We start from the raw sequence: 14,851 nt of genomic DNA on the forward strand, positions 1-14,851 counted from the left end.
TATGCAAAACCAAAGCACTGAGCTTACCATAATGAAATCATCCTTGGGATTTGGTAGCATGTAGTTAGGTTCGAGGTTGTGCTCAAAAGCAAAAAGACTGAACAACACAATCAGAGACATTCCCAGCCTTCCGTTGGAATGTTGGATGCACTGTCATAATCAGACAAAGCTGGTGGGCCTTCTTCCAAGAGATCATATGATTGTCGTTTAGCATGGGAAAGAAGGCATCTTACAAAGCTTAAGTTTGCTTTTCCTTCAGAAGCAAATTAAGTGGAATCTGCAATGCAGTTTTGTTTGGTGTCTTGTACTGAAGTGATGTAACAAATGGAGATGTGAGTAAATGATGACTATTTTTTGGTGAACTATCCCCTTAACGTCAACCTCATTGAAGGTTCTTTCCTTTCTATGGGCCACCATCAATTACTCAGCAGTGGAACAATAAAAAAGGTTCATTCTGGTGCTGCAAAAGCATATTTCATTATAATTTTTTGGAGCAGGACTTTTTTTATTTTGCTGAGAATGTGTTTTTTCCCCCAACAGTGGAAGTCTTTTTAATTAAGTAGTTTGCCCGAGCTGCATAAGACACAACTTGCAATGCAAGTCTATTATTTATGGCAAACAAATGCAGCACTACGATTGTTTCAGAGTCGTTCAACAGGTACAACAAATCAAGTAAGGGCAAACATGCCACAAGTTTTTCCTTTTACATCATTACCCATGTTTAATCTGGTTTAGTTTTAGCTACATTGCTGTATTACATTTTCATAAAAAGTAGGTAATGGCAGCTGACATTTTTTATGCCTCTGACCCCAGGGAAACAATATGTATCTGTCAACACACAGTTCCGACAGTTTAAGCAGGCCAGACACAAACAGAACATTTTAATCATTTATGCAAATGAAACACTGTATCCCTATACGAAACACAATGTATCACTACGCTTGAGCCATACAAGAGAATATTCAACACTAGCTTTGAAACTCCTGAAGTCAAATTAATTAAATAGTTGGTCGGACGGATGGATGGATTGGTGGATGTTTCATTATTTTGGCTTGACTAAGCAAAGATACTTTAATTCTACAGACTTTGTTTAGTATTTTTCCAAAATCAAGACCAAATGTATCATTTGTAACTCCTCCTAGAGCTTTCAAGCAACATCCAACAAACTTGGTTCAAACATTCAGAGGGTTCTGACTCGTGTAGCTATTGATTTCCAAACTGATCGGAATTACCATTTTTCACAAAGCGGACGATCAAAAAAAAACAAACTGGAAATGACAGAATTTTCCTATAGCAAATCTTACTCGCTCGCTCGCTCTCACTCTCACACTCACACTCACACTCACTCTCACTCTCACTCTCACACTCACACTCACACTCACACTCACACTCACACTCTCTCACACTCTCTCACACTCACTCTCACATTCACACTCTCTCTCTCTCTCACACTCACTCACACTCTCTCACACTCACTCACACTCTCTCACACTCACTCTCTCACTCTCACACTCACTCTCTCAAACTCTCTCTCACTCTCACACTCTCTCTCACTCTCACACACTCACACTCACACTCTCACACTCACACTCTCTCACACTCACTCACTCTCTCACACTCACTCTCACACTCTCTCTCACTCTCACACTCACTCTCACTCTCTCTCTCACTCTCACACTCTCTCTCACTCTCACACACTCACACTCTCACACTCTCTCACACTCACACTCACACTCTCTCACACTCACTCTCACTCACTCACACTCTCTCTCTCTCTCTCTCTCTCACACTCACTCTCACTCTCACTCTCACACTCTCTCACACTCTCTCACACTCACTCTCTCACACTCACTCTCTCACACTCACTCTCACACTCTCACACTCACTCTCTCACACTCACTCTCACTCTCTCTCTCTCACTCTCTCACTCTCACACACTCACACTCTCTCACTCTCACACTCTCTCACACTCACACTCACTCTCACACTCACTCTCACTCTCTCTCTCACTCTCACACTCTCTCACTCTCACACACTCACACTCTCACACTCTCTCACACTCACACTCACTCTCTCACACTCACTCTCACACTCTCTCTCACTCTCACACTCACTCTCACACTCTCTCACTCTCACACTCTCTCACTCTCACACTCTCTCACACTCACACTCTCTCACACTCACACTCTCTCACTCACTCTCTCACACTCACTCTCACACTCTCTCTCACACTCACTCTCACACTCACTCTCTCACTCTCTCACACTCTCTCACACTCACTCTCTCACACTCACTCTCTCACTCGCACTCTCACACTCACTCTCTCACACTCTCTCTCACTCTCACACTCTCTCTCACTCTCACACTCTCACTCTCTCACACTCACTCTCTCACTCTCTCACTCTCACACTCACTCTCACACTCACACTCACACTCTCTCACACTCACTCTCACATTCACACTCTCTCTCTCTCTCACACTCACACTCTCTCACACTCACTCACACTCACTCACACTCTCTCACACTCACTCTCTCACTCTCTCACTCTCACACTCACTCTCTCAAACTCTCTCTCACTCTCACACTCTCTCTCACTCTCACACACTCACACTCACACTCTCACACTCTCACACTCACACTCTCTCACACTCACTCACTCTCTCACACTCACTCTCACACTCTCTCACACTCTCTCACACTCACTCTCTCACACTCACTCTCACACTCTCACTCTCACACTCACTCTCTCACACTCTCACACTCACTCTCTCTCTCACTCTCACACTCTCTCACTCTCACACTCACTCACTCTCTCACTCTCACACTCTCTCACACTCACACTCTCTCACACTCACACTCACTCTCTCACACTCACTCTCACACTCTCTCTCACTCTCACACTCACTCTCACTCTCTCTCTCACTCTCACACTCTCTCACTCTCACACTCACTCTCACACTCACTCTCACACTCTCTCACACTCACACTCTCTCACACTCACACTCTCTCACACTCACACTCACTCTCTCACACTCACTTTCACACTCTCTCTCACTCTCACACTCACTCTCACACTCTCTCACTCTCACACTCTCTCACACTCTCACACTCTCTCACACTCACACTCTCTCACACTCACACTCTCTCACTCACTCTCTCACACTCACTCTCACACTCTCTCTCACTCTCACACTCACTCTCACACTCTCTCTCACTCTCTCACACTCTCTCACACTCACTCTCTCACACTCACTCTCTCACACTCACTCTCTCACTCGCACTCTCACACTCTCTCACTCTCACACTCTCTCACTCTCACACTCTCACTCTCTCACACTCACTCTCTCACTCTCTCACACTCTCACTCTCACACTCTCTCTCACACTCACTCTCTCACACTCTCTCTCACACTCACTCTCACACTCTCTCTCTCACTCTCTCTCACACTCTCTCTCTCTCACTCAATTCAATTCAAATGAGCTTTATTGGCATGACAAATTGTACATTGTATTGCCAAAGCATTTATATGAGCATGAAAAATAACAGAGTAGAACAAATTCTGTATTGAATAAGTGTAGAGAAAAAAAGAAAATAAAAAATAAATTAACAGTGTATATACTTTCACTCTCTCTCTCAATCTCCTCTCTCTCACACTCTCACTCTCTTATTTTGAAAATCTTTAAACTTTCAGACAAGGCAAACTTTCCCTATTTAGTTCTTTTTGGAACATATAGTTTACTGTCTCCAAAGGTTGAATAGCTTGCTCTGTAGTATTCTTCATTTGCAAGTCTATTTGAATGAAAGTGTCTGCTTAGTGAATAAATGTGAAGTAAATGTATTTTTGAAGATAACAGCTATGAGATGAAAGGGCTTTATAGCAAACAAAGGAACGTCTGAATTTGTTCTCGATGGGGAAATGGTAAAAACCCATGATCCTGTAAATCTAACCCAATGTTTGCATTCTACTGTGCTCAGAAAACATGGGATCAAAACATCCAATGCTAGATCTTACAAAATACTATTATTTAAAGACACAAGAACAAATAATGTTTTGATACACTACACTGATTCCCCAATAAAATGATATCGTATGATTTTGCTGATGGAAAAAGATACAAATTTTACTCCCATAGAGACCAGACAACCATTCAACAAACAGAATTTCACATCCATACAATACAGGCACCAAATTTTAGCTGGCCTCCAATCCAACACTTCATTTAAAGAAAGGAGACATCAGTGAACAAATCTGGCAACTCATTCCACGTACGTATGTCTATAACCTGTCATACACTTCCATTGTCTTGTTCAATGTTTTCTTTCTTCCATGGTACACACAAGTTACTTTCCTATTCAAATCATGGTTGAGGTTTAGAGTTTGGATAAGGGATTATACTTTATGGTTGGAGAAAAATCATAATAACATCATTCATTGGTTCATTCCCTTTTCTCTATGGCAGTTAAAGTTGCATGTTTTTTTTTTTTTTTGCAAGGGTTTTGCCATCACATATTATTATTATGACCTTTCACGAGACCGGGTTGAATCTACATGAACAGGTTTAAGTTCTGCAAAGGTTTGATAAACACCCTTTGTGTTGGTAGCAGATAAGTCCCCCCCACCCCCAGCTCCACACTGTAAGAAACTCAATACTGCAGCTCTCTGAAGATAAAACATGGGCTGCAGTTTTCAGGCAGGATAAACATCTCATTACAGCCATGAACAAATGCAAGAACGGCAACAAGTCCATTATTCATCATTTATTAGACAGTCCCATGAGGAAATCCCTTTAAAAATCAGATATTTCCAAACATTTGTGTCTAAAAATTTCAACAGAAATTATCTAAATATTTTAGAGCACTTGTAAATGTGTTTATATCATGTTTAAACATTTTGAGGGACAAAAACAACGCCACGGCTTACAGAATTTGCATCAGAACAAATCTTTTAGATCAGAGCAAATCCTGTAAATCCTTCACATACCCAGGGGCCCCATTCAGAATCTCAGCCAATGCGTGGATCCCCAATTTTTACGAATTTAAACTAATATTATTGTAAAATATAAGGCTTAAGATATCATTAGTTATAATTATACTAATCCTAACTGTTAGAATTGTCATGAGCGTCTTATATTTTTGATCCAAGCGGTCTTGAATTCATAATATATTAAGAAGTCATTCAAATGTGCCTTGTAGATGAATAGCATGTATCTGAATATAATATTTCAGCATTTGACTAATATTAAAATTAGGAGAAAACAAATGTGAGTACATTAGTATTTGGAACATATTGCTCTACAATAAGTCTTATTTAGAGGTTAATTATAGTGTTGTTGAGTAAGTTGGATGGGCCATGTTGACGAGAAAATTTCAGCACTCCAAATATGGTAATGAGAACACCACTTGCGTTTGAAATGAAATAAAGGATAAACATTAGAGTTTACTGAATCATTAACATGGATGGCAGGCAAAACGAAACTCCAATTACAGAGTGCCATATTTTATCCCTTTAAACAGGCTTTGCAATGCTAATGAACAGATACCTTCTGGCAGAAATTGATATTCTTCATGTGAAATTATTGAAATAGATCATAGCAAGAGAATATAAGCAAATGTTAATGGGAGAAATTCACAATGTGCTTCCTTAAACTGATAGGATATTACATTGCATACATGAGTACACCAAGGATGTACTTCCTAAATGACTACTTTAAATGGGTCTACATCTAAGGCTTCACAAAAGGACCACTTTTTATTTATGGTGGCAAGTTTTGGTGGCTGTGCAACACTTGCCACCATGATTGTGGGTGGTTGCTGTATAGGGCATTTTTAGGTGATTGCTTACTGGGCCAAGTCAAAAGAACCCAATCTTAATGATATTTTGGTCCCTAGATATAGCTCAAGCCCTTCCGTCAATGTCAGTCTGGGTTAGGTTAGGTTAAGGTTAACATTTAACATTTATGCATTTGGCAGACGCTTTTATCCAAAGCGACTTACAGTGCACTTATTACAGGGACAATCCCCCCCGGAGCAACCTGGAGTTAAGTGCCTTGCTCAAGGACACAATGGTGGTGGCTGTGGGGATCGAACCACCAACCTTCTGACTACCAGATTACCAGTTATGTGCATTAGACCACCACCACCACTAGGTTAGGGTTAGGCCCGCTTTATAGTAAGCCAGGCAAAATCGTAGGTCTGATAAGTAGCACACTTCACATTAACAACCACATGATTTGCATCATTTCAGGGTTTCATGCATTTTAGTAGCATAAAGGGGGTGTGTCCATTAATGGGATATTCAGACCGAATGCTGAACAGCCTATCGCTGAATGGCCACTATCGCACTCTCTCTCTAAATACATTTAACATACTTGCTAGAGACATTTCTGTACTGAACGTAACAAACAAATAGCTATGTTTCCATCCATGCTTTTTTATGCGCATTTTGGGTTATTGCATAAAAACTGCTGGATGAAAACTCCAAGATGGAAATAAAATCTCAAAAATGCGCATAAGAAGAAGAAATGGGCATAAACTATGATGGAAACACACATACCGAATAACTCCAATCGAAGTTATTATGAATCTAAGATGTGCATCAAAAAAGTAATGTGACTGAATAGCTCGTTCATAACTGGACTAACAAGCGGACCAATCATCGCATCTGAAATGTTGCTTTGGTCATCCTGAAATAACTGTCTCTAGAAAATCCAAAGCCTGCAAAGAACTTTCAGAGCAAATAAGTCGAATACAAACTTGAACTGTGCCAGAGAACATGTATATTGACAGCTTTGAAACATCCGAGCAGCAAAGACATAAGAGGAACCATAGGCGGAAATCGCGGAGGGTTGGGGGGTCAGGACCCCCCCATCTGAGGGTTGTCCCCCCCTAAAATATCATTAAAATATGTTCAATTTTGCCTGTATTATTGGTGTCCCTTTCAAAAATTGCTCTTGAGAACTGTTATGTTTATTGACCCCCCCAACATTTTGATGACATTTTCGCTCCTGAGAGGAACGCACACACATAGTACTCCCACAACGCTCTGTCGCTCCCAGACATGATACAAAGTTCTTTACAGTGTTTTGTCTGTGTGCTCCGCAAGTATTTAAAAAAAAAAAAGGCTCACAGTGGCTAAAATTTCTCCGGAAGTGGCGATTTTTGAACATGGGATTGAAACGTGTCTTTGTTCGCACACTGTTTTTACGATATTATGGTTTTTCGAATAAAATATATGTGCAAACTTGGATGGAAACACAGCTATTGTCATGAATCTGTAGAAATATAAGAGGGCACTCACTCCGATGTTGAAGTTCCCAGTGAAGTAGTCGAGGTTTGTTTGGATGAAGCCTATGTTTGTTAATCCCAACTGAGTGCTTCTATCTCTTGCCCTGACCAGAGACTCCTCCTTATTTTCAATGAGAACAACCTGATTGGTGAAACAAAGGAATAATTCATTCTACTGTAACACACATTATATTTCTTACAACAAATGCAAATGCACTGAACCACCTAATGTGTAGAAGTGCTCAAATAGTATCCTAATATAGGTACTATTGTTACATTTTCCTATCCGCACTGGTTAAAGCACGATTTTCTCAACAAGGTCATGAAGAGGGAAAAAAATCAACAATATTGTGGAATTAGTTTACTTTTCCATGGTCTCCAAATGAGGTCACCTGTAAAGAAGACAGCTTTAGATTCTTTTCTTTGTCTCGGTTAACTTGAACTTGCTACACATGAACAAATCTGAAAGTCGTACCTGACATTTAGGAAGCCTGTGTGCCAAAACAATCCCAACATGCCCCTGAGAAAACAGTCAGAGAAAAGAAGCAAAAGGACTCAGGGAAACAGACCTCAAAGAGCTCATTACATCAAAGTCTGGTAAGAAGAACACAATCACCCATCAGAATATATTGACCTGTGGCCCTTGGGCTGTAACGGCTCTGAACTTGTAACATGCTAGGCTTATATGTACACACACAATAACAAGAGCACTACCAGAGATTACATGAGGTGTCCAGGGAGAGGAACAGATGCTAGAAAACACACACAGGTTTACTTAGCTAAATGAGGACATGACATAGACTTTTTTTATGTAAAAACTAATAAATACATTTTAAATTAGAAGTTTTTCCAAATGAGGATGTTCCCAAAGGGAGCCTTTGTATCCAAAATATAGCTACGTATGTACACACACACACACACACACACACACACACACACACACACACACACACACACACATATATACCTACCCCACCGCTGCAGAAATCCACCACAATGTGCCCTGGGCGGGCCATCTCTGTCACCATGGCAACCAAGTTGTTGAGCTGTTGTTGTTTGCGTATGGCACGGGCGTCTGACATCTTGCCTTTGGAGTAAAATGAATGTCAGAATCTCATTGATGAAACACATACTTCAATACTTGCAATACTTCACCATAATGAAATAAAAATTTGGCAACACTTTACATTGCAATGTCCAAAATAAATATATTCAATTATACTTTATTTAATGCTGCTTGCAAATGAAGACAATCATACAGTAGTTACACATTATGTATACAGTGTAGGGTGTAATATGATTACAAAGTAATTAGTTACTGTAATCTAATTACTTGTAGCCAAAAAGTAGTGTAACACATTACATTTTATATTCTTGTAATTAATTCAATATTGTTACTTTCAAATTATATGTACATTAATTGGATTACATATAGGGCTGTCAATCAATTAAAACAATTATCGAATTAAATGGTATGTCGATTAATTAATCAAATTAATCACACTTAATCACATACAGAAATATTTGCTGAGAAACCCCCTCAAATAACAATAATTCAATATATAATGAATAGTTAATTATAAATACAATTTATATATTTAAAAAAATAATACAGAAAATGTAAATGCATTACATTATTACGTCAATGTACGCCTGTGTCAGACAGACGCTTTAGGAACGTCTTGGTTGTGTTGCATTATAAACAGGGTTGGGAGGGTTACTTTTAAAATGTATTCCACTACAAAATACATGTTGTAATTTGTAATGTATTCCGTTAGATTACTGAAGATCAGTTAAGTAACCTAAATACTTTGGATTACTTCACTTTTTCCCACTTGTTTTAAATGATCTGCACATGCATTGTGCCTTTTTTAACTTTAGAGGTTACCAAAGCGCTTTACACTGTGTCTCATTCACCCATTCACACACACATTCACACTCATACAACAATGACGGCAGAGCTGCCATGCAAGGCACTAGCCTGCCATTGGGAGCAACTTGGGATTCAGTGTCCTGCCCAAGGACAAGTCTGCATGTGGAGTCATGTGAGCCGGGAATCGAACCGCCAACCCTGCGATTAGCGGCCGACCCGCTCTATCAACTGAGCCACAGCCACCCCCTGTGCTCAAAACAAACGCAGGAATTTTTATAGTGCCACAGAGACACAGTGATTACAGTTTGAGAAAATGAACCTATGAATGGTTTATAGTATAGCATATTAAGATGGGATAGAAGTATTTTAACAATTACATACTTCAGTTTAAATGTCATTTAAACACACTGTAACTTTCAAACTGATGCAGTTTACATTTAGAATATCTAAATGGCTTATGTAAATGTCTTAATTTTTTTTTTTTTTTTCATTATCAATGGCAAGGTAGGATAGGCATGCAATTGTGAAAATTTTAACTTTCAAAATGTTTTCAGAAAATGTACCTGTTTTATAGTAAGAAAATTGTTTTGTTTCTCTGTTTGATTTGTCCTTGCCTTGCAAGGCTCTCAAAGGATTTACATCTGTCTCTAAGCACTCAGTATAAACAGCTAATGAATAACTCAAAACTGCTTTCACTATTAACATTCTTGCACTACACAAATTGATAGAAGAAACAGCCAAGCATCACTCTATATGTTAAGATTAAAAAGACTAAATTATTTCAACGGATATGTGAGAAACACTAAAAGTGGCGAAGCTCTAGAATATACATTTTTACACCTTTTTTCATCCACTCAAGTCATCTCAAACTTTAATTGGAGTTGAAGGGTGTTTTCACACAGCCACCGTCTCTGCCACTGGGAATACATTTGCAGCAGCTTTCCTGTTTTGAACAGAGCACTCACACTGTGTTGAAGAAACACCATCAATGTAATATAAATCACAGATGTGTCTGTCATGCACTGCTGCGCTGATTTTATGCACAACTCTCAGATGACAGCGGATGCACTACCTGGAGCCAAATAAGAAGCAAACTACTGAAAAGCCCAACAATCCTTTTGAACAGTTTTGTTAATCATCACATGCAATAACAGATAATTCATGTCTGTGATTCAGACGGGTAACCAATCAGGGATAAGGCACTAAAGAAAACCAAAAACCAATTGATTAAATTCAACTATTATTTTCATCATAAACAAAAACTAAGAATACACGAAAACAGGAGTTACCTGAAATAAAACTAAAATCGAATGTAATTAGAACAAATTAAAATAAATAAAATACATGTTCTTGATTCAAAAATTAACTGAAATAAAAGTAAAAGATGAAGTACTGTTTTTGATACACAGTAGGTTATATTACACTTTTTGAAATAGTTACAAGCTGCCCTAAAAATTTCAACGGCATTAAATATATTCAAATGACATCAGATAATTAATTAACTTGGTAGTCCTAAAATACAAAAATTAAACGAAACACTTAAAAGGTGCTGAAAAACGAAACTGGTAAAAAAACCAAAAACATTTAGAGTGAAAACTAATTAAATAAATTTTGTTTTTTCAAACAAAATGAAATATAAATTAAACAAATTCAAAACACACTCATGGACATGCATGTAGATGCTTTTTTCAGAAGAATTCTGTGGCATTTGTATTTGTTGTCTTTCTCTAACAAGACTCCAATGGAGGGACTGCTATCAAAGCGAAGCAGACTTGTGGTATGCACTGAAGATGTAGCTCATTAACCAAAAGCACATTTGCAGTCGTTGTGTGTGCCAGAGTTGTCTGAGACGCATAAATCCAAATGGAATGTCGGCTTGCTGTCCAATAAGGATCACTCCTTTATCAAAACAATCAGGTTTTTCTGAAATCTGCAATCCTAAAATCCTTCCAATTAGTTTTTTTTTTGGCTTTTGCTACTTTGTTACACAATACAGTGATGTTGAGACAGGTTATTTTGAGCTGAGATTACATTATTTAAGAGATGGAATGGGAGCAGGACATATAACAGTCTGCACTTGAACTTGCACCATCTGCATGAGCACATTAGCTCTGTTAAGGGCTCAATAAACTTAATACGAAATCAGAGGGTTATGAACGGGTGTGACCAGGGGCATAGATTAACCAAAACAAACAAATCAAAACAAACAAGTGAACACCCCATCATTTATACTATATGGAAGCCCTGAACCGCAAGGTTGAAAAAAAAAAAAAACAAACGGTGAAAAAAAATACATAAATTGCGTCTCAGTTCCTTCCTGAGCCTAAGTTCTCATCAATTTTTATCTCTTCAAAAAAAATACTTTTCTCTCTTAAAAACATTTTTTTTCTCTCTTCAAAGTTATTTTTCTCTTCAAAACTTTTTTCTCTCTTAAATATTTAGGATTTCTCAGATAACTTATTTTACAGTGAAGTGTATTTTCTTACTTTATTTACTTCTGCCAGTGCTGATGAAGTAATCAAAGGTATTTAGATTACATAACTGACCTTGAGTAATCTAACGGAAACTTTACAAATTACAGTACATATTACAGCATGTATTCTACTCATACAATGAGGCATACAGTCAACGATAACACATTTTAATGTCACATTAGTTCAGGTTTTACGGAGCGTCCACAAATTTAAATGTACTTCTTAACACCTCCTACAGCGTTGTGGAGGGTGTCTGAATGTTTTCAAACAATATACCATTGCTCGGCTGTTTCAAACTTCTTTTTACCCCTGAACGAAGAACAAAAAAGTACTTCTCCGGAAGTATACTATGGCCTAAAGATTCCATACATTACCACTGTGCCACATGTCTTTTTGGTATAGTTAAATATTTTGGCGATTGGAGGGAGAACAGGAAATGTAATCTGGAAATTAGTTCTCAAAGTTTTCGACACAGAGACGTGGTGCTCATATGGGTGATGTGAGTTTTAATCCAGCTCGCAACATCTCCCAATCGCATTTCTTTTCACGTTTTTTTCTAAAACCAAAAAAATTAACCTGTATAATAAATGATACACCACACAATGGAGTTGACAAAAGTTTATACAACTGGTACAATAGTACAACTGTCAAGATAAGCAGGGCCGTAACCAACATAGAGATTGAGAGGTACACAGACCTCAAAATTCTGATTAATTGTTGAAAGCTATTCATCTGCTCATCATATAACATATGGTAAATGGTCTGCACTTATATAGCGGCGTTTTAACCTTAACGGTATTCAAAGCGCATGACACATTCACCCATTCATACACACATTCATACACCAATGCCGGCAGAACTGCCATGCAAGGCGCTAGCCTGCCATTGGGAGCAACTTGGGGTTCAGTGTCTTGCCCAAGGACACTTCGGCATGTGGAGTCATGTGGGCCAGGATTCGAACCACCAGTCCTGTGATTAGTGGCCAACCCACTCTACCAACTGAGCCACAGCCGCCCCCAACATCTTCAAACACTGCCTCCCGTGGCTGAGACGGCCCTAAGATATGGCGGCTGTGAAGATAAAGTCTAGTGACTAAAAAAGATTGATATGTTGAATTAACAATCCTGAATATACCGTTATATTCTTGTAAACTCAAACTCACTCAATCAACGGTATATTCTAGAGGTGAGAGTGATGGGAGAAAATCAGCCAGATGGTTCTAGAATAATGAAATCTATTGATAGTATTTCATGTGACTTGGTTCTATCTTCGCTCCCTGCAGTCCTCTGAGACAAAGATGGTGACAGCCAAGACATGGATAATTGATATACAAGTAAGATGACCATTTGTTAGGTAGAAAAAGTTGGGTTGGGTCAACTTGGGCTGTGCTGATACAATCATACAGTATATACATCTTACATCAATACTTTAGATTCTAACTGGACCAGCCAATGTTCTCTCAACTGATAGCGAACAGAATAAGAAAAAGAAATTAGGACTATTTTTTTTCCTCCTGAACTCTCAGAAGCTTTCAAGATGCTCATGGCATCCCAGAAACAGACCAAGGAGCCAAGAGGAGAATATTTTCCAGCGATCCAGACCTCAAGTTCCTTCATTTTTGCTGTAATGCACAAATGTGTAAGTGAAGGGGGGAGAATCATTCCAACCATAGACACAAAAGCAGAAGAAAACAGTCCTCTCAAGTGGGTGAACACAATTGTGTGTTCAAGTGGCTATATCTGTGTTTGCATGATGAGGAGAGGCCCGAATGAAGGTATTTAAGCAAGAATTATTCAAAAACAGGACACCCACGAGGATGTTTTTCAGCCAAACATTCACAGACACCATTTAAGCAAGATAGACTGGATTGTACAAACAGTTTACAGACACAAGGCCAAAATCTTTGTCATTCAATCTCTGGACATGAAAACCAATTTTTTGTGGTCTGAGCATCCATAATTACCTTTCATGAACTTGAAGGAAGAACCAAACATATTCCCCAACATTGCAGTTAGGCAATTTTGAATTCAGAGTGTGAATTATGAAGAGAAGAGTTAGTTTGAGTTTCAAGAGTTTCATATTTGATCTCTATTCTGCTGTTTTGGCTGGAAGTAGTGTTGCTAAAACAAAATCAATACTGTATATTGGAATATTGGGATATTGGGATATAGTGGGGTTGGACTTCCATTCCATACAGCTGTCATTTTACATGTTATAAAATGCCCACCTTAATTTTCCAACAAGCGGTCCATCTTCCCCAAACAAACAAGATTTGTATGGAATTGAACATAAGCCACATTTTGGTCAAATTTTAGCTTCTCTGTCAAAATAAAGCCATTATAAGTAATTGTGCCATTTTTCTTATAGCTTGAATAAGAAAATTTAGGCTTTCTACTGGGGCTGAGTCAAACCTTAATACCGAAGACCATCCAACATTGTTCTTTATTTAAAAAATTATCAATATCTGAATGTTTGGTTGTTGTTGTTGTTTGGACACTATGTAGTGGCTTAAAATGCAGTGTAATTTAAGATCAAGACGGAAGGCTGGAAGATATAACATAGCCTTGCCCAGGTTAGAAATGGCTTAAAAACATTATTTGAACCAGACATTTTCGTTTTTCAAATATTGACACATTCAGGGTAAAAATATACAGTTAATACCCATAAAAGGCGCTTAATACTCAAAGTAGGAAAGCAAGAGTTTGAAACCGTCTTCATTCGCATTATCCAGCATTTCAGACAGACAGCATGAAGGGCCTCAATGTTACATTCAGTTTAATCTATCCGTAAATGCTCAAAAGTCAGATCAGAAACACACAAACACTTGCATTGCTCTACATTAAAATACAAATATAAGCATTGAATTTGGAAGAAAACTGCTTCAGGAAATATAAAGTAGTAATACCTCTAAAACTAATGCAATGGTTATGTGAATTGATGAGTTGCATTCACTTGGAGAGGATCAGATACACCATAAAGGGCAATACTGGATTGTTCTATGAGACCTGGGACCCTTTCCTTATCTTTTTTCAAAGTCCGGTTAACTTCAATCCTCTGGTCGCCTCCATACCTTCTCAATCATCTATGTAAAGCATAATGTCATGACAAATATAAAACCCCTTTTGCTAATTTTATTATTGTAATTTCACTGCTTAATGGGTATAATATATTTGGCTTTGTTTTTTTTTTCTGAGGGGGGGAGGGGGATATAGGGCTTGT

At 38.4% G+C, this 14,851-nt stretch overlaps 1 protein-coding gene across 2 annotated transcripts in view; it reads right to left on the bottom strand.

Moving 5' to 3' along the window:
* LOC127644032 (glutathione S-transferase C-terminal domain-containing protein-like) overlaps positions 1-14,851 on the bottom strand; it is a 63,890-nt gene that overhangs the window by 12,239 nt on the left and 36,800 nt on the right. For both annotated transcript variants that reach the window (XM_052127034.1, XM_052127035.1), the window contains exons 6-8: positions 8,257-8,372; positions 7,761-7,805; positions 7,299-7,427 (exon numbers count right to left, since the gene is read on the bottom strand). In XM_052127034.1, coding sequence (XP_051982994.1) covers positions 7,299-7,427; positions 7,761-7,805; positions 8,257-8,372 — 290 coding nt within the window. The remainder of the gene's footprint in view (positions 1-7,298; positions 7,428-7,760; positions 7,806-8,256; positions 8,373-14,851) is intronic.

The sequence above is a fragment of the Xyrauchen texanus genome, chromosome 5 (assembly GCF_025860055.1).
Source record: "Xyrauchen texanus isolate HMW12.3.18 chromosome 5, RBS_HiC_50CHRs, whole genome shotgun sequence".
NCBI lineage: Eukaryota > Metazoa > Chordata > Actinopteri > Cypriniformes > Catostomidae > Xyrauchen > Xyrauchen texanus.